Source organism: Echeneis naucrates, chromosome 13 (genome assembly GCF_900963305.1).
Source record: "Echeneis naucrates chromosome 13, fEcheNa1.1, whole genome shotgun sequence".
NCBI classification, from domain to species: domain Eukaryota; kingdom Metazoa; phylum Chordata; class Actinopteri; order Carangiformes; family Echeneidae; genus Echeneis; species Echeneis naucrates.
The window spans coordinates 15,793,472-15,818,790 of NC_042523.1; the positions used below are offsets into that span (position 1 = coordinate 15,793,472).

The following is a 25,319-nucleotide window of genomic DNA, read 5'->3' on the forward strand; positions in this document are numbered from 1 at the left end:
CAGCTGAACTGTGTTGTCAGCTACCAGCAATACAGTATAGCTTATTGACTAGTTTTCTCTCTGTGTCTTAAGCATCCCATCTATCTGTATGTTCTGTTAATTGCCCTGCAACCGGGAACCTGACAAGGATCTCACTGTCTGCTGTTACTGGAAACTGCGATAAATAAACTTGATCGACTGTCCCATTGATTACTTGCCACATTTCTCTGTTGACGATGCTGGTTGTGTGGGAAACATCACTTGAAATTAATGAGGATGAGTTCGTATATCTCAAGGTGTGTGTGTGTGTGTGTGTTTAACGTGGATAGAACACTGTCATCAAGCAGTCTTCAGAGATAGATGCGTTTGTGGTCAACACAAGCACCATATCAATACTACTTCCACAAATTGTCTTGGGGTGCATCGTAATCTATCTCCCATGCTGGATACGGACTCCAGAAGAGGTTGTTAAAATGCACTTTACTTCAATATATGCCAGACCAGCTCATTAACCTGTAACGTTAGCTTCTGCTTTTGCATGTATTCACTTGATCCACGCAAGGCCTTCAAATGACAGAAACCTCAATTAATTCAACCTAACTTCCACATGCTGTACATCAAGGCATATATATAAGATGACTGCAGATAAAGAGATAAATAAAGACATAGCACATTTCTTACGCATTAGAATTTTTATTTTAATATGGCTGGAAGACCTGAGGTGAATGTTTGATATACAATTATCTTTCACTCATCCACCTCCTCACAGTGTGTGTTAAATAGTAATATGTGGTATCCACTAGAGGGCGGGAGAGTATAAGACTTTTCAGGCATGAACTCGGCCGTGTTTTCACGTGTGACTCAGACTGCCTCATGCAGTAGGTAGCACACAAACTAACGCAGAAACATATCGGCACGTCATGTTCTTGGATATTTGGGAATTTCTGTAATTTTGTCACCTGCAAGAAATATAATGGCAAATGGTTTTGTGACTTTAGTTTTGTAAATTTAAAGAAATTTTAATCGTGTTATTTAATCTTCCCCAAATAAATGAGAAATACTTTGTGTTGTATGTTCCGCATAATCGATGTTGTCGGGGGAAAAAATATACTCTTATTTGCCTTCCAGGATATAGAACGGAACTAAACAAATGCATTGATATATTTTGACTAAATTATTATGGCTTTCTTATAAATGTGTTCATTAGGATGTGTGTGATATTTTATAACTAAAGGTCTTAATTGCTTTGAATTCGTATGAGGTAAATTATACTGTAACACCCAGGACATTTAATGTGGCGTGTGGGCTTGACCTGAAGTACACGGTCGAAATTTCGTGTATAATCCATATTTGTTTAGCATTTTATATGGGCTGCGTTATCTTTTTCTTTTTGCTTTCCGTGACCTTGAAATTTATAAAGCCAATTATAAAATAATATCCAGCAAATGTTCCCTCATTTTTAAATTAATGTGTTGTAAACAATATATACACAACATAAAAATACTTTGATGTGGAGTGAACTTGGTGGTCAGAGATACCTCCTCTTTTATTCCTGTGGTAAAATGTACTTTATCTGGAATGAAATTAACTCATTTGCACAGTGAAGATGGATTATTTTCTCCATACACGAAAGTTATGTGATTTCATTAGCTGCATTGGAAGTTGCTGCGTTTGATTGGCTCGATAATTGTCCACACAGGGGCAGCATGCGCCGGGCCTCATACACCGCTTCAGGTTATCACAAAGGAAAGATGTTAAAGAGAAGGTTGCCGTTTAATCATCTAATAACAGACAGTACAAATAACGCATTGACTGAAGAATTCCGAACATTTGTGTGAAATGCAGAAGGTCCGTGTCAAGTAAAACAAAGCTGCTCTGATGTGGTTATCCAAGGTCGATGTTAAGATGTTTTTTATTTGGCCTATTAATTTAAGTTGTGTCTGTTTTTGCTTATTTGGACCAGATTTCAAGAGGACAAAAATATATCATTATGATTAGCATTATTATCGTGTATGTTACAGGCCCGTTTAAATTAAAATCATACTTTTATGTTCGCTATTTTCATTTATTTTAATAATCACATTCCAATCAAGTTAATATCCCGGAATAACAACGTCAATTTTCCTTCTTTTATTCAGTTTGTAGACGGAGGTTTGGTTGGATAGAGCAGTGATAAATATCCCTGTTGATCACTTGATTGATTACCTTGCTCAAAGGTCATGCGGGCGCTGGTAATTTCCTTGTGGCGGAGGCCCCTTTTTCACTTTTAGTCCGCCTCGGCAGTCCCAGTACAAATCATGTTATTCTTTTAACCTCCGAACAGCTGAGAGCGCTGCTACTGTAATACAGTCAAATTGACCAAAAACCGTATTGTCCTGCCCTCCCTCCCGAAATGGGCTAAAATTAGATTATTCATTCACTCGTGTGTTTGCGAAATAAACGCCAAGTGAAAAGTGAGGCAGAGTTTGAGTTTATACTTGCAACGTTGGGGGTCTCGAACCCAATTAATTTCTAATAATTACAACCCGCAGGGCTGCGGGATCCGCGCGCCGCTCCGCCCTGCCACTGGGTTCAGCGCATCATAATAAAATATGTATTGAGAAAGTGCTTGAGAGGAGAGAAGAGGCGAGGGAAGAGGAGAGTGAGTTATTGCGGTGAATGAAAACTGTTTCCATTTAGGCTAATTGAGCGCGCCGCCTGAAGCGCTCTTCCCCCCCCCCCCCCCCCCCCATTTGCGCTCTCTCTCTCTCTCTCTCTCTCTCTCTCTCTCTGCTGTTTGCGCGTGCACGCGGCGCGCCACCCTTTCATGTATAGGCGCAACTCACTTAATAGCACAATTTATGTCATTACAGTGGAGGTAGATTGAGGTACAACCACAATAAAGTATCATATTAACCTCTTTTAACTCAACAATTGAAATGAGGAATAGCAGCTCAGGGATGTCTTAGGTTTGTTTAGGGAAATACATCTTTACATTTTTAAATTAAAAATGTGGAAGATTTAAAAGAAATACGTTTATTGTAGTGTTGGACACGGGACATAGATGGACCTAAATGTATTTTATACCAAAGCTCTTTTCTCCTCAGAGAATTGCGCAATAATACATTGTGGCCTGTTTGGATTCCTGCATTCCCACAGTAGAGAAAGAGAGAGAGTTTATCTGCATTGAAACTGATTGTCACATTATAGCATTGCATGTTTTGATTTTAGTCAACCTTAATACTTTATTATTTTTTTTACATTGCATGATGTGACACTTCAATCAGCTTCCACACACCTTGAAATCGATAGAGTCCACAGCCCATGAAAGAGTTCATGTACAAGGTCACTTTGATCTCATGCGGATCTAATTAATAGCCAATTACTGTGATTATATGTTGGCATTATTTAAGGCCTTGGGCTGTGTCTTTATGATGTCAATGTGTGGATAAAAAATAGTTTTACTATCATTTATTTATTATTTGATTCTTGATTTTTTTTTTTGTTTTTTTTTTTCAAAAAATTGCAAATTGAATAGTAAGAATTCATGAGTTGCTGTTTTAGTACCTGACCGTTCCTCTATTTTGGTGCTCTATGACTCAGTATTTAAATATGCATCCATAAAAGGTTTATGTGATAACAGCAGACATGCATTGATTTTATTGAGTTTTAGTGCCTGGATGGCATGCATTTATGAGTGTGGCTTTTTTGAAAAGGGGAAAAAAGTTGTATCCAGCAGTATTCCATCACTTGGGAAGAAGGTTTGGTCAAAAGACTTTTCTCTCTTTCCTCCACTTGAAATCAAGTAAAAACATCATATTGGAGCCTTGAGCGATGCAGAAGCAATGGAATTTGCACGCTGTCACAGAGAAAACCCAAACAGGCTTCAATACTGCACACTTAACATATTAATTATCAGCACAGAGACGTGCAGCGAGGGGAACAAACTCATATTAGAGATTTCAGTCGGATGTCCAAGCCGGAAAGGGAGGAGGAAAGTTTCTATTCATTTTTTAGTGCTCAGAGCAATGGTCAAAAACACAATTATTACATATAAACTCTTTAATGACTACTACTACTATTAAGTGAAAACTGATTAATGTGACTTCGTCTAAAGGGAAAAGGTGAGCAGCAAGGATTGAGAACAAGGATCGCAATAATTAATCTCCTCTGCACTCTGTAGATCCGGGGTGCTGGCTGCACTACAAAAAATATCTACCTTAAGACAAATTTGCATTTAGTCCTCAGACACAACATTTTTTCATTTTTTTTTTATTAGAAATGATCAGATTAACAAGCAAAAAAAATGGTTAGGCGCTACATTTGGAAAATGAACTTGATTTAAGTTATATTATTTTACCGCAGTCTGATTTTATTTGCTTCGTGTTAAGATAGCTTGCTTTGGTTTCGAGATGAGCCCTGAAAAACGTCGAAGCTGTACCGGATGCATCTCAATTACAAAGTTTTCTCACGCGTTAAGTAAACAAGAACACGAGACTTGAATGTGAGGCTATGACACAGTCGGACATTTTTTGCAGTGTGTCCTTCTTTCTCGCTCGGCGACCCTTTGAAAAATTGACACAAAAGGAGACGTCGGCGATTCACCCATCTTGACCGGATCAGGTTAATATCAAAGTGATAAATCGTCCCAAACTTTTTCTGGCACTTGCTGCCGGCAGATCTCGGGCTGTGCGCATGTGCGAAGGTGTCCAGACTGACAATGCTGGAGAGATAGCGCGTTTGGATTGAGAAACCCAGAGAAAAAGGACAGAGAAAAAACAAAAAGGAGGAAAAAAGATCCAAGAAAAAATCCAAACAAACCCACGCCGAGAGACTGGCACCATGAGGTCCAAAGGCAGGGCACGGAAACTGGCCACGAGTAGGTGCAACATCCCTTTCTTTTTCCTTTTGAAACATGCCATCTTATATACCTATATACTGTCGCTGTTATCACCGCGTCTACTAGTTTCTGCAACGACTGCGTTTCCACCAAAAAAACTGTGCCATTACCTAGACCTGTTAGAAGCGACAGAATGGCGATATTGTCGAGAAGGAAAAAAAAAACAAGCAAATCTAAACGCTGTCACTAAGAGGAGTGTAAACTTTAAAGTTGAGGGAGCGATGGAGGAACTTTCTGCAGGGCGTCCGCTCCTGTATTGGAATTCCTCGTTGCATGTAGTGGGCGCTGTAGTGTAATGTTGTGTATTGTAGGGTAAAATTTCATGTCCAGTGCACCGGCAGCTGTACTGCCATTGCTGCAAATTGCTGCAGTGAGCTGCTGGTCTCTTCGGTCTACGGGACGCAACTTGGGGAGGAAAAAACAGGTTGTTGGAGAGAAAACGGATTTTAGGCAGGCATGGTAAATGCTTAACGGAAGGGTAGCTTGCTTGTAACTCTGTTTTCTTTTTTATTCATATCGTTTGCGTGTCGACTGTTAGGCTATTTGTCATCTTGAGAAAAAAAAAATCAGACATTGTTTTAAATCTTTTTATTTATGCTCCAATGTTAACGGTTTCCAAACCGAAGGCAGGTCACTTGATTATTGCAAGACGCAGCTTCTCTGTGCTAAAAAAAAAATCATCTTGGATAAAATAATAACTTCAAACATTCAATCGCTCTGATTAAATTTAGCAAAATATCGAAACACTCTCGGCATTAAATCGATTTAATTACTTGCAGGCAATCAACTGGAAGAATTCATGCAAGGAGATGATTGATATTGCTATTCATCCATTGATTTGCTGCAATAAATTATCAAGAATTATATTCTGTTTCTCTAAAGCAGTTTCAGTCAGGCTGTTGTAGATATATTTTTCATGTGTGGTGCGAGCATTTCAGTGTTGAGTTTTGACTCTGACTTTAAACTGAGGTCCTGACGGTAAAATGCAAACCATGAGTAATTGTGTTGCAAATTTTCCTTCTTTTTTTCTTTAAATGGAAGAAGTTATGCAGAGGTTTGAACCAGTAAGGCAACACTGTAATGACTTTGTGTTTGTCGAAATGTTATTTAGAGCAGGTTATGATTTTCATGAGTTCAAAGAGTTTCAGACAGTTGTGTGTTTCTCTTCCGTTTTCTGCATAGACTTGCATTTTTGCACATAATAAAGATAAATACAAATAAAACAATATGCTGGTATACCTCCAACACATGCCAAGTTAACTTCTGCAAGCAAAAGGCCATGGAGGAGTTGCTGCATGTCCTCAGTTAAGAGCAAGTCACTGTTTTAGATTACGTCAAAGCAAAGCTGTAATCCAGACATCCTGATCAAGTTTAACAAACATATCAAGAGGATGCGTGAATACCAATTTGTGATTCAATTGAATGTATAAAGAATGTTGGGACATGAAGTAAGGAAACCAACACACGCTGTTCTCACCATCATCATCAGCCACAGCAGAGGCAACAACAGGAAAACACTTGTTTTTCTAAGTATCGGCCCTGCAGGTCTCTCTATATTGTGAAAACAACACATTGTTTTAGAATAGATTTTTTTATCAGGCACGCAAAAGGGAGCAGGCGACAACCGCACCAATTTTTCGGCAGATTTGCAGACCATTAAATTCATTCCGAGAATATAGAAGTACATGTATTATTCACCGTGTCTTTACATATTATTATTGTTGAGATGGAGGAGGATGATTTCTCCCTCTTCAGTCAGAATAGGGCAGTACTCCGGGTCCCCGGAGGAGCGGGCCCACTCTGGCCCCCAGCCAGCTCTGCACAGTGTCAACAGCGAATATTTAAACTCCCAGAGCCCTCATAAGGGCTCTGCTGGTAAATGCGTTCAGTGTGTGCCTCCCGTCTTAAAACGGGACAAAACAGTGTGGTTTTCAAATAAATAAATAAATAAATAAATAAATAAATAAATAAAGGGGAGGGTTAATAGGGGAGTGATGGAGAGGTAAACGTAAGAGTGATTGATGGAGGCTAACTGATTAGCCCGCACGTCCAGATGTAATGCGGTGAGCCACAAAAGTGGCTTTTACCTCCCAAACTAAGTCTGGCCAAGGCGCGCACGCCTGCAGCCCGCGGTGGATTGTGGGCTCCGGAAGATGGAGGAGGGCTTTGATGGTTCAAACTTGGTACGGGCCTAATTAAAGATCCACTTAACATATTTGTGCTTCAATAAAAAACTTTCCTGATTATAATGCGTTCGGAGAGCTTTGATAATTTGTTAGGAATAATTTCAACGACGATTAATCTGACACAGGCCACTTCCAGTAAGTAGTTCGATTAGCAGGCCTCATGCATGTAAAACTAAATTGAAGAAAAATATGAACTTGTAGGGAAAGAAATTGGAAGCTTAAGTAGTGGCTATGGAGTGATAAAATCCGTTTGGTGTCCCAAGACCCAGACTTGTGTATTTGATGATAATTTTTAACATTTGCCACAATATTTTCAGTCATCACCCAGCAAGCCTCCTGTCTCCAGAAATATGGACTTAAAGGTTGTGATGTTTCAGATGCAAAATTCTTTCCAAGTAATACCCCAGAACAGCACGCTAAAGCAATGCGTGCGTGCGCGTGTTCGGGGGGAAAGAGAGAGAGAGAGAGAGAGAGGCCTCTGGCTCTCGCCTTCTTTCAGCGCCTCTCTTCTCATCTCCGGAACGGAGAAGTGCGTCGTCTTCCCCACATTGTGCAATGGGCCATGCATCCCGCGTTTGTCTGGCGGAGCTCATTAAAACGCTTAATAGATCGGCCCATTTAAAAGGTGAGAAGGAGCGGGCCGGCGTGAGGAAAGTGAAATAGAGACCCCATTAAACAACCCTTGTTGTCCCGGAGCTGAGCTCTGTCTGTGCTCTGCTAGGTGCCCTGCCCCGTATACTAATGTCCCATATCTCCCTCAGTAATGGACTGGGTCAACAATCATTGAGGCCCACGATGGAGGTTACTCTCCTCTCTTCTCATGGCTTGGTTGCTTTGAAATTGTTTGCGAATAAATAATTCAGGGAACAATGAGAAGAAAATATTGCATTGAGAATTTCACCAACAATCTATTAATGAGTGATATTGAAGTTGAAACTAACTATACATGTCACTTTCAATATAACAGTTATAGAACAGCTTTTTGAATATATTCTAAAGGCCTCAATAACTTGCTCCTGACCTAAGTTTACGTTAGAGTTGTTTTAGGTGGAACGCTCACTTGAACATGAAGACATAGCACTTCTACTGCTGACATACAAGTTTGTTGTGTGAATAGGCATAAAAGCATCTGTCCGTACCCACAGAACAATTATGTTTTTCCACTTCGGTGTCATGGCTGCTTAACAATATTTGATCTATTTGTAGAGGAGTAAAAGTGAGCAAATACATTTAACATGCAGTGTAGCATTTTTGCTTACTGTAGTAGTTTATGATATGAGACCTGCAGAATGCTTGTCAGACACACATGCTATGGATGAATTAAAAGTGTTTTAAGGTGTGTGCGTGTGTACGTGTTTGTGTGTGTTAGTGGGGTTTGGGGTGGCGGGGCCTGTGACCCAGGCTCTCTCATCTATCAACGCCCCCATCTGTCTGACATGTTGTCCACTTCCCTCATCTCTTACGATGGGAGAACGGTTTCTTTCTCCCTCCCTCTCTCAGAAAAAGGCTCTTTTAGAAGGTCTCTGATGTTAATGAGTCGCCAAGGACTTGGTCCCCGGGCTGTAAACACAGAGCTGACGAGGTTAGTGGTTTGTTTATGCACTGTTGTCACCCGCTTGAAGGATAGCCTCTGTCCCAAACAACTGGGGAGCTTCCAGGCCTCATCATAGGTCCCCTCTTGGGCCCTGATGCAACAGCCCTAACCTGGGGCTTCTCTCTGGTTTCTGACCCCCCTTTTCCGAATGCATTTCCTGTTCTCCTTCACATCAGTCAGTTCTGTATGTCATAATTTTCATAATGCAAAAGGGCACAAGGCAAGTATTAGTTTTTTAAATGCTATTCTAGTGTCAGGTGAACAAGTGAGAGCATGTAGTTATGCTGTCATTGCGTCCTGTGCTTATGAACAACCTAATACTATTTGTGTGTTGGTGGTGTGTGTGTCTATGTTGTTGTTGGGGGGTGGTGGTGTTACGGTGCAGCGACCCAGACAGGGCAGTGTGGGAACACCAAGGGATGGATGGAGGGAGGGTGGGTGTGCAGCAACATGTCAAGCCTGGGAACCGCTGTGTGTTTACCACAGGGAAACCGTACCACCACAGAACAATGAGAGAGCCTTACCCCTTCTAAATAAAAAAGGCATTTCTGCTTTCTTCTCCCCCTCTAAAGGTCATGGAGTTAGAGATAGGGAGTCCACACAAAAGCCTCCTGTCTGTCGGCAGTCTGGTCTGCCCCAGTGCGGTGCCAAGGTTGAGGTCATTATCAACAGAGCAGTCCCAAGCTAAGCATATTTTTATAGATTGTGCTTGTGTGTGTGTGTCTGTCTGTGTGTATGTGCTTATTTGGTTAAGGCAGAATGTGTACGTGCGAGTTTCAGTGCATATGCACAAAACAAAGGCACTCTGCAGAGTATACAAATACGATGTAGATGTCAAATGTGTGACATGCCGCCATTTTCTCATCACATATTGGTCTGAGATAAATGGCATTTTGCTGAGTTGAAAAGTTTACCCAGACATCATACTGATTTGTGTGTCGTTATGATGTCTGAGGAGTTATAATGTCAACAGATTGCTGATGGTGCGGATCGTGCTGGCTATTAATGAGGCAGTGTGAAGTTAGTACTCTGGCATGCTTTGAAAAGAGATGTCTGTTAGCTAATTAAAGAAAGTCAATCATTTTATACTCCAATCAATTACCTGGAGCAGGTGGTAGAAACAGGGCCCGACACTCTGGCCTCATGTCTCACATCAGCTAACTACCCTAAGTCACTTTACTACATTGTTGAGTGCTTTTATGGGGAGGAAGAGTAAACAAAAGCCTGATGTGACTTTATGCTGGCAGGCAATCTTTGTATACTACTATACACTAGGCTGCAGACATGATGTTATTTTTGTATGTCAGTTTATAGGTTGAAATATGATCATTCATTTAAATTATCCTCCCCATTGACACTCATATTTAAATGATCCTTTAGCTCCTTTTGGGTGTGATCCAATTCTTTTGAATTCGTGATAAATATCTTATTGGCAGGTATGCCAAGATTGCATGTGTTTGCTTGTGGACCTTGCACTTTAATCACTCTCCAGGAGGGCTGACAGTGAGAACAGGGTTTTTTTTTTCACTCTTACACACTGGAGGGAGCATATTACTATAAACAGGAATTACCCAACAATTGCCTTGTGAATGTGGTGATAACAGCATGTTCCAGCACTGCTTGGGGATCTCCCTGGGTGGAGTTGGCTGGCCCAAGGGATGGAAGGAGTGAGGGAGTTAGGCATGGTCATTTCTGATTAACATGGGCAAAATAGCACTCCAGGTAATGCCCTTATCTCCTATAGGGGGAGGACATGACAGGGCAATTATAGTCACTGGTACGTTTAGGTTTTTATGTGCTGTGTATATTCCTGTACAAGCTTCCCATTCTCCATGCCGAGGCTCATTAAGTGGTGACCTAACAACCTTGCAAGGTGGGAGAGATGAGGGAAGGAGATGAGATCAAAACTGGAGCCTTCTTGATGAGGTTTGTGCTCCACCTCATCCACCTAATGTAATCTGATTGAAATTTTGACCAGCTGCGAATTCATATATATATATCTATATGTATATAGATATATATATATATATATACATAAAAATTGCTTCTTCTTTTTTTCCTATGTGAAGCATATTTTTCCAGAAGACAGTCTTGTGGAACTGGTCCATCTCCCTACCTTGGACCATCTCTGTTCACTCCCAATCCCAATCTGAAGAAAGGAAACAGCACATCCCTGTCCTCAGAGATCTGTCTTAATGACTTCCCCTCTATGGATGTGTATGACTGTGTGTGTGTGTGTGTGTGTGTGTGTGTGTGTGTGTGTGTGTGCGTGTGCGTGTGTGTGTGTGTGTGTGTGTGTGCGTGCGTGTGCCTGTTGTTGGTCAGCCAGGGTCGCAGTAGAGGAAAGAATGCGGCCGTGGAAAGGAATGCTGGGCTGATTAGTGCTGCTTACCTGTAAATGAACTGGATGTGCCGGCGTGTGATGAGACCGAGGAAACAAGGGAACAATAGGACAGTAGAGATTCCTTTCCACGCTGCATTCCAGCGATCATGCAGCCAGGGCCCCCCGCTCAGAGCTTTGATGAACCCTTCTCTTCCTGGGATTGTCACTCCTCCACAAACACAAAAACATAAAGCGGTCGGTGAGCGGGGAAGAGAGAGCACGGCCCTCCTCAGGATGTCCTGTTTTGATTAGTGTTAGCATCCTAAAAGCACCATAGAAATATTATTCTAACACGGAGAAGAGCTTAGTGGTGACACATCCACTTCTTTCCACTCTGTGACCTCCAGGGTCAGATACACTACAATGAGCCAGGAATCAAAGAGGCGCACCCCCCCCCACCCGTGATATGTCTGAGGAAATCATGTGAGGGAAAACAAGGCGATAAAATGATAGGGAGGGACAGGGATTCAGGGGTCCATTAACAGGTGGAAGTTTGTCAGTCCAACGCTTTGAGAATTTTCTAAGAAATAAGAATTTTTTTTTTGTATTTAAGTCACATATTGGTGGCATCTCAAGTCTTGTGTAAAAGCCTGGTTTCATATGGATGATAACGCAGAGATGGTTTCTGTGAATGCTAGCGAGAATGAGCATATATTCCTCTTCAAATCATGAATGTCAATTACCAAGTTTACCAAGTTTAATATTAATATAGTATGAAAAAATGATTTCACCTCAAAATTAGCCCTTGACAGTGAGCCTCTCCTCCAAAGTATTTGTTTCTTTCTTTGATAAGACAGTGTTAGAGATGTAGTTGAGCAAATGTTTATAGCGGCTAAATTACTAAAATAATTTACTCTTGTTAAACCATTTTCAGTTGGTTGAAGGTCTATATTAACTGATGGCATTTTCCTGGAAGTGCTGTAGTTTTGTATGTTGGGCACCAACTCTTACACACAGTGTCCTTTTTCAGCAGCCCACACTACATCTTTTCTGTCTCCTGTGGAATCAAGGAGCAGTGAAGCATTGCAGCATGGTTTGTTGTTCTGCTGTGGCTTGAGGGCTTTAGTTTGACAAGAGGGCACCACTTTGTTACCCTCGGTGTCCAGAAAGGACCCCTAGGGACCTCTGGGCCTGGACGTCTCTGTCAGGGCTGTGGCATGACTAGGGCAATGGGGGGCCCTGACGCTCAATGGGTCAGTGGACAAGCTAATCGATTTTATCTCCATTTCATACACCACGCCAAACCTTGACTGGCCCGATTTTCGCATGTTCACTGTTCAAAGGATTATGCTACTGCCATCTTCTCTGTATCTTCAGTTTGTTTTATTTTTTTCCACTTTCAGTTTCTTCTTTCTTTATCTTCCTCCACATTTCTTGTGTTTTGGGTCTGTCTTTCCTCTGTTTTGTCGACCATGTTTCTAGTGTTTTATCTCTCTGCGTTTCCCCTGCTCTCACCCCATCCCCCCTTTCTCCCCCTGTTTGGGGAAGCATTTTAAATTTAGCCTCTGTACCCGTCTCCATGTTGGCGCTCCCCTTGTGGGAGGCTGGTGGGCAGGCGGAGGAGACCGTGTTTTCTCGGCCATTCCTCTGGATGAAGCGTTGGAACAAGGGAATGAAAGCTTTGGGAAAGGTCTGGAAACTTCCCATTCATCAGTGTAAGGAGATACTGCGCTGACAGTTAGCAGACGGCCAGCCAAGTACAACATGGGACAGCCGTGTGGGCCCACTGCGTTCAGCTCAACAGACAGACAGAGCGAGACCAGACCAAACACCCCACTCATCTCTAATCGAGGAAATAACATATGTTAGCATTTTACGCACTGATTCTGATTCTCTGGCAGAGTGGCTCAAGTGTGAACAGTAGAATAAGTGAATGATTATGGGTGCAATCATAACTAATATAGTAATAAAGAGGAGTAGGGGCAACAAAGTTATAGCATGCAGGCAAATAATATTCATATGCTGTCATTTAAGTAGTGGAGCAAATTGTGGTAGGTTGAGTTATTTTCTGATTTGGCAAATTTGACCACGTTTTCTGCTTTGGTGCTAGAAGTTGTACATTGTAAGTTCTATGAGCCAGTAAGACAGCCTTTCACCATATACTTTCTTATCAGTCACTGCAACATAGCAGAATCCCTTTTAATGAAAGTGAAGAACTACACGTTTGAATATGTATGTATTCTAAAATGCGACTTGGACACAACATACTTTGATGTGAATGTGGGGATGTATACCTGTACAGGGTGAGCTGAGATGGGACAGAGGATTGGCAGGGCCATGCAGGGTGGGACATTGCAGGTGTGAGCCTGTGTCTCTCTGCCCAGCCATTAATCGCTGCCATCTGACAGTTCAATCTACAAAGGGCTGAGTGGAGCAGCCGGCTGGTTACCAGGCCAGGTCATTACTGAGCATGGAAGCAGCCAATCGCATCAGCGATCAATGACAAAGGCAGTAGGGGAAGAGAGAGCCAAAAGTGAGAGGAGAAGTAGAGGGAGGTAGGGTTGAAAGAGATAGGGGGTGAGAGAGGCAATGGAGATGTAGGGAAGAAAGGAGAGGAGAGGTAAGGCAGGATAAAGGCAGTTATGCTGCTGAAGGTCAGTTCTTGGTTGTGGAGAGGATGACAAACAGGCTGTCAGCCACCAAGAAATGGAGATATTCATCCGATGCTGCACAACTGAAAATATGGCCCTTTGCACATGCACACATATAAATGCACATAGAGACCGTCATTGCCAGAGCAGCTTGATTGAGAATGCAGCAGGGGAATTTAGTGTGAGCCATTGTTTTATGAATTCCATATACAAGGTGTTGGCAGTCTGTGCCGCCCTTTTAGTGGTCAGTTACGGCTGTGCTGTGGTAAAAGTAATGACTGGCTGTGAATAAAAAAAATCAGTCCATGAAAACGCCACAACTCCCCTGTGGCTCCACCTCCGCTGCCCACCATGTTACCACGGGAACAGCTGCCATGGCAAGGTCCATCCAGTGGTGTTTACCCAGCCCCAAGAAGTCAAACACAGGCTCCTTCAAACAGAAGGAATTCCATAGGCTTTACAACATTTATCATATTTCATTGCCCAGTTAATGCCATTTTCACCTCCTAAACCATGTTTTTCCTCCACCATTTTTATAAAAATGTTGTTGAACGGACAAATTGACATTGTTTGGCCTTGATGTTATTTTGCCAAGGCTCTGATAAAACAACTGAGGGATCTCTTTTTTTATCCCCCATAGGCCTAGAATAGCATGCCTGGTTATATATCCAGCACTATCTCTCAGCAAATCCACTGGCCCTCTCTCCCATACTCAGATTCTCTCACACACACCCACAGACCATCCCAGCGTGGACACCACTGAGTGATGATGAGTCATTATCGAGAGGGTGCCCTTTGACCTCCTCCAGACTTTATGGATCACTCTCTGGCAGATTCATATTCCCTAATGCCAAGTTCCTGTCCATCTCTCTGCCTGTCTGTCAGACAGTCAGGCCCTTTAGTCTCTCTCCCATACTCTTTTACTTTCTCGCTCTCTCCCCTGAGTTTCACACACCAGTTCATCCCAGACATCTCTGTCTCTGTTTATTTTAATAACAAACAGGAAAAATTTATCCTTTTCCCATTACCAAACGTTTGAATTCGATAGTTTTCATATATTCCATAGTGAGAATAATTGACATCAGTGTTGATTTGGTCTAAGGTAATTTTTGATTAACTTGAGGAAGGCTTCTCAAATTGTCTGCTATTCAATCGCGTGGTAATTTAGTTGAATAACTGTATCTTTTCATTTTAGCTCAACATGAACTTCACTGTTGAGATTGGCATATCACATCACCTCAGTTGAATTCACAGTAATCCAATACATTTCTTAGCATGGAAGTGTTTTCCACACATCTATTTCCTTACTTGCATCCAATCATGGTAATTCCTGCGCAGAGTAGCAAGAGGAGTGCAGAGGAAAGGAGTCAGTTTGGATTTCTGCACATCCTGTTCTCTTATTTGATATAACTTGGTTAATCCAATACTACCACAATGCCAAGGGTATTTGGTGTGGTTCAGACTGCTAATATGTTTGTTGTGGGTGCTAGCATTTGATCCTATTCTTGACAAATGCAATTTGTTTGGCTTGATTTGATCACTTGCAGGAACATATTTCTGTGCAGGCAGGAGCATGTAAACCTTCCATACAAAAGGAGTTAAAATGGTTTTGTCTCTGTGAAAGGGGAAACTCTATTACAGGTGTCTGGGACCACAGGGCCCTGCTGTCTCTGATGGAATACTCCTTGGGTGTTAATGTAATTCTGATTTTGCCTAGCATGAAGACTAGCAACCTTTGGGGTTTTATAACTGGCTCTTAAAGGCAGAAAACAAAGTCTGGCTCTAAACTGTACAATTACAATGGTGGAAACTTAAAGGAGCACTTCCTGATGTAACATAGTAATCTCCCATGGGAGAGACACCAGAGAATGATACTGTATAATTTTGGTAATGTTTTTGTGGAATAAGCATTGTATGTATGCACGTGGCTAAAGGGCTACTGCCCACAGCCAATGATTTTGTATGCCCTTGACATAGAATACACGGTATAAAACATTAGCAGCCTGGTATTAGAACAGGCAAAATGACAGCCAATATGAAAATGGGAAGATCCTGTCTTTTGACTGAGGGGTAAAAGTAAAGATAGCGTGAAGGATATACAGGCCAGCTGCATTCTGCCTCCTCATGACAACATGTCTGATTTGACATTTAGTTGAGACTGTTGGATTGGATTGTGGCCAAATCCATAAAGTTAGGATTATATCCTATAGCAATTACCAGATTTGGTTGCTTCCTCGTAATGGAGTATAATCTATAACACACCGATGCATTGCTTACCAACAAATTTTAGCCAGTTACTGAAGTAATATATTTGTCATGTTCATTTTCTCTGTCCTGAAACATAACTAGCGACATCAACCAGCTGCATCCAGATTTTACATCACTGGCAGTAAAGCTGCTCCGTAAAAGTGACCCATTTGAGCTCTTTGGGGGTTCAGAGACATAGCTGTCACATCGTCAGCTAGCCCAGGACCCCACAGATCAAATCCAGGTATGATTTATGTGCGCTGTCTTAGCCTTCACAACGCATGTTCTCCTGCATTGGAGCTGTTGGTCAAACCCAACTGCAGTAGTAATATGTCTCCTTACATGTGTAGGCGGTGAGGGGCGAAGGTCAGGGAAATGAAAATGACCAGACCTGACTTAATTGTTGTATCTATTTGCAGTTCGAGACAGGATGTCTGTTTGAATGTCAATCTGTCTATTTGTCCATCTGTCTCACTTCTCCCTTGGCGCCATGTTTTGTGTCACTGGGTTGAGACCCTCTGGCTGCAGGCAGCCATTATAGACACTGATCTGATCCAGCAGGAGCAGAGTTCACTGAAGAGATCTTTTTGGGCCAGATAGCATCATTATCACAACACACAGCCTGATGGAAAAGTTTTTTTTTTCTGCTTTCAAACTCTTCCTCAGTTCTGCCAATCAAAAAAGTCTATGCAAAAGAAGAAAATGTGTACATATTTATTTTTTGTGTGAATTATTGTGATGTAAATTATTCAAGTATCAAATGGACTATTTTATATAAAATGTTTGGCACCGTTGTCCCTTTAATTTCCCTGCCAGCCTGGCACATCTGACAGGGTTAATCCAGTAAATTGTGGAGAGAAATGCTTCCTGTGTGTAATTACATTTATCATGTATAATTGGGAAGTTCTGCTCCGTCTACACATGATGACCCTTGACCTTGAGTGTGACAATTTTAAGCTAGGGTTGCCAGACACCCAAATGTGTCATCCAGGTTGTGCTACTACAAAGTCAGGTTTCCTTTGCAGGATCAAATATCTCAGATTGGCTTTCCCTTTAAGTTTGTATATTTTAAAACTTATTTGATTTCACAGAGAAGATGCCTCATTTGGACCATAATTTCATATAGGCATCCAGATGAAGATTGGTCCTTTACCAAATTAGTTTTATTTGATGTAGTTAAAGAGTAGTCTTGTTTTACCATTCGCACCTATTTGTATGTTCATTGTTAAACCACACCATATGAACAGGGCTGAAGGTAATTGTGTGTTTAACAGGGCTGCAGTTTTAGATGGTGGTAAGCATTGTTTGTTCACACTGGAGGCATAGAAGAATAAAAAGATTTGGTTAGAAAAAGTGTTTCCAAGTTTCTCTACAATGCAGAAATGCATAGTTGCTAAAGTGGGTATATGCTTTCGTCAGTATTTACTACAGTTGAGTAACAGTAAGTTTACTACATTAAATAGCTTTTCAGAAAGCAAAACTCTGCCCTTCAACTATTTCCTTCCATTTGTTGATTCTGTGTGAAACATAGCTCAGCTATATTTTGCTAATCATTTAAACCCTTTTTCTTAATCTTAGTTTTTCTTTCCACTTTTATTTCCTTCTCTTTATCGTTCCCTCCTTCTGTCCATTGCGCTGTCATTTGTTCTTCCTTTTCCTTTGCGCTTGTACCCTTTTTGTGTTATAATTCCCACCTATTATTTCTGTCCCAAGCCCTCATTAGTCATGTTGCTGTCAGCCGCCAGCTGCAGACACACACACACACACACAATCACTCACTCACTCACACATACAACGGCACGTATTCTTGCACATGCACAGGTATGGAAGTCATCAAGTGAAGGTCAAAGGTCTGTCTCATTACCCAGCTCCAGTGAAAACTTTTGGTGTGTTTTATGCGTCCGTATCAGAGAGCAGGAGGAGGGAAATGAGGAGAGGGAAGGGGGGAGTAACAAAGAAGACTAATGTGATTTTTGGAGGAAATAAGTGAGGGAGGACGCAAGATAAGTGTCTATGCCGGTTGCCAACCATTCGTGTCCAGACCTGTAAACCTAATCAATACATCCTGCCTTCACCACAGATACACACGACTGCCATTTCCTGATGTTGAACTTAATATCTCTAAATAAAATAAAATCCTTAGGAGCAGTCTAACAGAAGCCCATTGATTCATTCATTCACTCACTCATTAATTCATTCTTGCATCCATTATCTTGTGCTCCCACAGACACACATGCCTTCTCGTTCTAACATATACACAGACTCAAATACAGTGCAGAAACTTAAAGTCTGTGTGGGACATGATTTTCTGAAAGGTGACAGAAAGCAAAGCAGGAGTGTGTGTACATGTTCAAGTTCAGCCTGGGAGGTCAGAGAGGTGTGCGTGTCTGTCTGTTCAGGGGGGCGTCAGCTGGGAGCAGTCAAGGGGGACACTGGTGATGCAGAGTGACGGGGGACATAAACACTCAGTAGTATGCTGAAGGGGCCCATTGTCTCAATCGCTGCCATGCCAGGCTCTCTGTGTAATGGAATGATCTGTCTCTGTATGTCTGTTTAATTACCCAATCTGTCTTTTTGCCTGTTTTCTGATATATCTATCTCAGTCTAGTGTATGATTGTGTCTTTCATGTTGCTTTTCTCTCGTCTACATACAGTTACATTTAAAGTCGGAAACTGATCTTCATATCACATACAGCTGCTGCATCACCTGCTCATTTCTGAATGGCTAGACCTATAAATAATAAGAATTCAAAGTGAGAGGATAGCCAAAATAATAGAGTGTAATTGACAAAAATGGGGTTTTGATTATGAGAAGTCTCATAGTTCGTGGCAGGAGGAACTGACCAGTGGTGTAAAAAGTTGTACACAAAAATGCAAAGGTTACTACTTGTGGGATTTCACAGCTGTTGCTGAGTCTAGAAAGGAGGTAAAGGTGTGTGGAGGATATGAGATCTTTGGGGTTGTGGTGCTAGGACTGTGATGAGGTGTGTGAGATTAATGAGACAAAAGTTGTAAGACAGGGAGAGGCGAGTAAGGGTGAGGTGCTGAGGACATGCTGAACGGCTGTTCGGGACTTCTGTCTTTGTTTCCGTGTATGTGGGTCTGCACGCACATTCACACTGGCTCAATGCTAATTGGAAAACAATCGTAATTCATATTTTTAGTGGTGTTCTCACCTGCATTCAGGCTTGATATCCTTAACCCAACACCCTATAACATCAATTTAAAATCCCACTGTGTAAAATGAAAAATGTACAGTTGTCAAATCCAAAAGCAGAGTGTTTTATTCATACCTCAGTAAGAGTGCATTAAACAGCAGAAATGTGGGTAAAAGAAAAAAGAAGGGAGACAGAAAGTATTAGGATGTCTGAACTGAGGGATTTACAGGCCAGTATGGAGTTGTTTAGGGAAGGCCAAAGTTCACCCATGTCTCTGGGCTGTTTTATGTGTTTGCTGCCACTCTCCATCTCAAACTAGTACCATCTTTCTTTTGCCAGTTACTGATTTATTTTTTTTTAATAGAAATTCAGCTAACTGGATTTTAATAAACAAATATTTAAGACATATGGCATGTTTATCATTTGCATTTTTAAACAAATCCCCATAAGAGTGACCACATCCCTAAAGAAATTATGTAGCAGAGCCTTTAGTTTATACACTTTAAAGTAATTCCAGGTGCTATTTCAGCAACTTGTACACTTTTACCAAGACTCAGTTTTCTTTCTGCTCTCCTCATACAGTTACCATCTAAAGTTACTGGAAAAAAGAAACGGAGGTGAAACTGTCGTAATAATCCAATTAGAATATTAAGTAGCTCTCTGATTGGTGCTTTAGTCAAGCATGGAAGGGGTTTCGTCCTTGAAATATAATTTTTTTTGTCACACACACACACACACACACACGTACAACGTACACGTCATGCATACACTGCAAAAACAAATGCACAATGCTGTCTACTTGAATTGCTTCAGCTTAGCTTCTCTGCCTGTTTATTGTAGCTGGGATGTGGATGTTTATAATTTCCATGGATCAAAACAAACCAGACTTTGTGTGTGAGGTGATTCTAGTCCCCTCTTTCTTTTGCACATTTACACCACATCCATACTTTTATTAGTTTATCCTGGCCTTTTAAATGTACTTATTCACTCATTCACTTTCTCTGAGAGTTATTCTAAAGTCCAAAAGAGCTTGACAAGCCTTTACAAGACAACAGTAGAGTTCTAAAGTTTTGTTTTTGTTTTTTTGTTTGTTTGTTTTTTTAGCTTAACATTAACATGTCAAACTATTTTACATACAAAAGATAAAGATGATCCAGTAAATAAATAAATAGTGTGACTAGTTGTCAACTGTACTGCTATATTGTCTATAGCTTGTCCTCTTTGCAACAAAAATGCGTAAGGGAAGGTGACATTGTTGTTTCAATGTAATTTGTATGGACTTTGCTGGCTATTGCTTTTTTAAAATGAATGAATAAACCAGTTATCTTGGTATTGACATTTAATTTTAAAGTGTTTAATATTGATTATTTCATGTTTGATGTCATGAAAGCACATTAATGGTCGAGAAGGTCACAGAGGCTACCCTGTATCATGAAATCGAAACAAGGGAGTTTGTGTGTATATCTTTTCACACTGTCCAGATTCTATTTTCCCCCCAGTTGCCCGTGCATTAGCGTTTGTATAAATACATCATAGAAACAAACACAATGGCCAAGAAGGGGTGGATGTCAGTGGTCAGAGTAGATAAGAATGACAAAGCTCTACACTAAGCCACGTCACCACCAGGCCTCTCACCTGCCTGTCTGTCAAACAGAGGCACTCAACCATCACTGAGTGATTGTTTGTGCGCGCGTGTGTGTGTGTGTGTGTGTGTGTGTGTGTGTGTGTGTGTGTGTGTGTGTGTGATTGATGCGCTTTGCCTTCCATCAACTTTACATCCCCTCCATCTCAGAGCCCACCCCACCTTGCACCCTCTCGTCCCACCTCAGTCTGGACTGTCAAAAAAACATAAGGCCTTGGGAGATAGCAGCGCGCTCTCCTGGCCAGCCCTCTGCCTGCTCTGTGTCTTTTTCTCTTCCTTGTGACTGTCACCTACTGCTGTGGGAAAAGCAGAGGAGATGAGGCCTTAAAAAACAGATCATTGTCCGCCTTCTAGATTAAAGCCAGAGAATGTGAGCATTGTCCACTGAATGGCTAAACCTTCCTGCTGTCACTCAAATGCTGGTCTGAGCGCTACTTCATGTCTAAGAGGCTTATCTGCACTGAAAGGCCCCTAGCTGCTCTGGGGAGAGAGGACGTAATGAAGCGTGTTTTTTTTTTTTTTTTCTCTCTTTTTCCCCTCTGTAGGGAGAAACCTGCTGCTGGGGCGGTGGTGGTGGTGGGTGGTTAGGGGATTCAGGGGGTGGATGTGGCCATTGGGACAGCTGCAACGCCAAGACCCTCTACCCCACCCCTTGCCCCAACAGCTCCCACTCCTTCTAACTGCCCCTCTCCAGAGAATTGTCATTTATCTAGTCTCACATCAGAGGTAGCGCCGCATACACAGCACACAGGCCTAACGCAGTGTGAGTGGGATGGGGGGACATGAGGACATTATGTGGGGATGTGCCCAGGGACCTGCCTGTTGTCCGCGCTCAGCCGTCTGTGGGGATGATCAGCAGGCCACTGATGTGGTCCTCTCTTTGTGCTCCCCTGTTTGAAAAGGGGAAAGTTTAAGTGCTGCTCGCATTCAGAGCTGAGGGCCGGCCAGGCTTGAAGGGTTAGCTAAGCCCCGAGGCCTCTGTGTGTGTTTGTGTGTGCTTACATTATCATAGCCTATACAAAGGAAAAAAAACTGTAATTTTCTTTGGCAGTATATAAGTCCACATATGTGCATTTTTGTGGTAATGCTCGGCTTGTCTCACAGATGAATTTTGAATCGGTTTGTGATTTCAGAGATTGGCTCTTTAATAATTTTTTGCGTGTATCCAAAATGTAACTTTTTGACCATCCTTAATTCACTTTTAACAAAGAAAATCTTTTTTGTTGCTATAACTTAAAGACGCTTCAGCTGGACATAGTGGACACTTGCCTTTGTTAGCACAGCTACCACTCATTCCGTTCGAGTTATAAAACATCTGCCGGGGATGTGGTATGATGGAAAACATGGGTTTCACCCGGTGGGATCATATATGTACTAGTGTGTGTGTATATATATATATATATATATATATATATATACCCTAATGAATTTGACTTTTCTCTTTAATGCTGTCTAGGTTAAAGAACCGCCGACAGATTGAATCACTTTATGAACACAGGAACAATATTTGCTCACCCTTCTCTCCATCACACCACGAGCCATACATGCACTCTTCCCTAATGCGACCTCTGACCCAGGCTTCTTGTGGGGTTAGAGATGCTTCTGCCTATTCTGTGCTATGTCGGGAGGTCAAGTGGGCTGGAAAGCCTCGGAGTACACCAGAGGGGTTGTTGGCTGGAGGAGGATTCGAGGGGGCTCTTAAGTGGTGTGGCCCAGCTGTGACGGGTGGCCCAGTGGTCCATTTAGAGCTCCAACCCCTTGCTGAGAGATGGTACATCCTGACAAGTTGAGTGAACTCTATGGCACTGGCGTTCTCTTGGCTCGGTCAAAACGTCAAAATATGACTCTGAAATCGAAGTAACATCACTTGTACAGCATGTAAAAATGGTAACACCAGGTGTCCCGTGGTGTTCTGTCATTTATGTGTGGCTTCTTGAACTTGAGTGTGGCCTAAAGCAGAGACACAAGAAACAAAAGGACTATTCATTTAGACTATACTGATGCTGACTGTGCTGGTGATGTCCCCTAGTAAATAAAATGTACTCTGTTGTGTAACAGTAACATTATTAAATAATGTCTTTATTCTCATAAAAAGTTTTTGTTCATCTCAAGAGGATGAGAATCAGATTTCTTAGAATTTGGATTTTAAATAGAAAATGATTCATGGGAATGATCGCTACATATCAATGATTCACATAGCACAATGTGTCCATGCACCCAAGAATGATAGGTGCCACATTGTGCCGGTGCTGGAGAGTGGATTTGAAGGTTCTTTTTCAGTAAACATTTAAAAGAGTGGAGAAGTGAACAAAAGCGTTAAGAAGGAGCTGTTTTGTTGCCCCCTTTTTTAACCTAAATAGGCGGTCTGTCCGACCGAGGCCTTGGCTTCAAAGTATTATCCCACACATGCAATTACCATTTCTATCAACTGGGGAGAAAGATTATGCTTTTTGGGTGTTCTTCTGCGTTTCTTCCAGTGGATTCACTTGGTGAATGTGACACGTTTTGTGTCTCACCCCTATTGAATTTAAAAGTTCTCTATTCTCCAAGTGAGCTGAGGAGAGTCCTACAAGCAGGCTGAATAGACACTAAATCTTTCAAGGTTAGGACTTAACCTTCTCCCACTCTAATTCATCTTCAAACTTTAGTCTGAAACCAATCAATATCAGATGATTGGTAAACAATGTGCAGTGTCTGATAGGCAGGTACCAAGGGCCCTCAATGGGATTGCAAATGCTTTGTGCGTCCCAAGTCGCTTTTGCTCTAAAGCACTGTCACAAAAAGTGAAATTACCATTCGCTTGGAATGATGCCATTCATCTTTGTCAGAGCGCCAAGCTCAGGACGCAAGCTGCTCCCCTCAAATTAATTCCTTGTTTTGCATCAGCTGAATTTGCCCAAATCCAGGAGGATGGCTCCGGCTACACCTCAGATGCATTCTTTAATGTTGCAATTCCAGCTGATTTTACTATGCAGAGGGCCCCATGGCTTTATTTGCTGCCTAATTCACAAAGAAAAGGAAATAGATATGAAAATAAGTTGAGAAAATGAGATAAATCTGATTGTGAAATTTCACAGGGCATGCATGTTCCAAACAGGAGATTTAGAGTAGCATAATATACATAGCTTACTCCTGAGAGGCTGGTGTGATGCTATTGCCAATTTGTCATTTCATGTTGTAAGAGTTCCTGTACAAAGGTAATGTCTTCCCAGAGGCTCTTACCCATATAATAAGAAGGGAAAACATTGTAGAATGAATGTCTGAGGGATTCATTTGTTATCCAGCACAAGATATTCTTTAATATGTCAGGACAGTTAAAATATAATTTGGAAAGAAAACATAATAAACAAAACATAGTGATTTATTTTCCTTTATATCAGCCTTTTTGATGTGCAAACTTCAACGAGAAAGTGCATTGCTACAAATCACAAGAAGAGATGGAATTGGCCTTGCTAACATATTTAATGAGACAAGTCTCTGATAACAGTGGAATTTCTTCTAATGTGACAGAAAAAGAACAGGCTGGGACATTTCCACTAGGGGGCTGTGACTTAGTTTGTTCTCCCTTTGCCTCTCTTGTGCACTTCGCTGAAGTCACTCCTGCCGGCCGAGTAACCCAGCCCTGCCATCATAACCCTGCCAGCATTTTAGTGGTCACATCTTGTTTTTTTTCTCTCTCTCCAAGTCATGTAGATGTTATCCGAGTGTTGTTTCATGGTGCGGAGCCCACAGTGACAGCAGTGATGAGATTTTAAAGAGCGGGTTGTCCTCTCTTTTCACCCTCCTCTCCCTGTCCGATTTAAAGGCTAAAAATGGTTCTTGGGGTAATTTATGGTTGCGGTGACTGTGGCCACTGATTTGTGATCCCCTATGTTTGTGTTTATGGAACATGGCTTATTCTCTTCATCTTATCTGCCGGCAGATGAACAACATGGTTTGACAGGGTTTATTTAGATGTTTGCTTTTTCCGGCACAGAGTATGATGGAGTGCAATTGCCAGGAATGTAGAATGAAGCCATGGGGTCAAAAGCCTCTTCCTGTGTCATTCCCTGGCATCAGTGGACAGATGTCTCTAAACCAGTTCCATGTTTAGGTTACACAGACATGTGTGCATCATCACCGAATTTCTCAGCATAGTGAAGTAAGGTGTTTGCAGTGTGTCCTCTACAATCCTTTTGAGCAAAAAATAAAAATATAAGTCATAAACTTTATTGGAAAAAAGGAGATGACATATCACCCTTTTGGTATGAACTATGGAGCCACACCATTTATTTGTAGTTGTGACAAATTGGAGCTTCTTCCTTCTCAAGCGGCCATGGACAATGGTGTGAAGAGTACACACAAACCAATGACAGCCAAGTTTGTCATATTAACTGGTGAAATCGCTGCTCAGCATAGCTAAAATGAAAAGCTGCAGGTTTTTGTTTTTTTCTTCACAAATAGTGAGTGTTGCCATCAGAGCTTTGTGTCCCTGTGTAGTTTTGTAACCTGAATATATGTGACTCGGTCAGTCAGTGTTTTACCCAATGAATATTTCACCATCACAAGGTAGTTTGGGAAAGCCAGTTGAGCCAAGCAGGTCATCTGGCCTGCTTTGAGTTCTGCCAAGAGCGTAACTGTCTCTGCAAAGTTGGTAATTGCAGCTTTGTCACGTTTATAA

General features: G+C 41.7%; 1 protein-coding gene across 12 annotated transcripts in view; it reads left to right on the forward strand.

Annotated features, from left to right (window-relative positions):
* The window catches only part of mecom (MDS1 and EVI1 complex locus), a 129,353-nt gene that overhangs the window by 423 nt on the left and 103,611 nt on the right, over positions 1–25,319 (forward strand). For 11 of the 12 annotated variants that reach the window (XM_029517294.1, XM_029517301.1, XM_029517295.1 and 8 more), the window contains exon 1: positions 4,534–4,837. The exons of the other annotated variant lie outside the window; for it this stretch is intronic. In XM_029517294.1, the coding sequence (XP_029373154.1) occupies positions 4,801–4,837 (37 nt within the window). In that variant the 5' untranslated portion in view covers positions 4,534–4,800. Of the gene's footprint in view, positions 1–4,533; positions 4,838–25,319 lie in introns of those variants that run through there. 12 annotated transcript variants of the gene reach the window in all.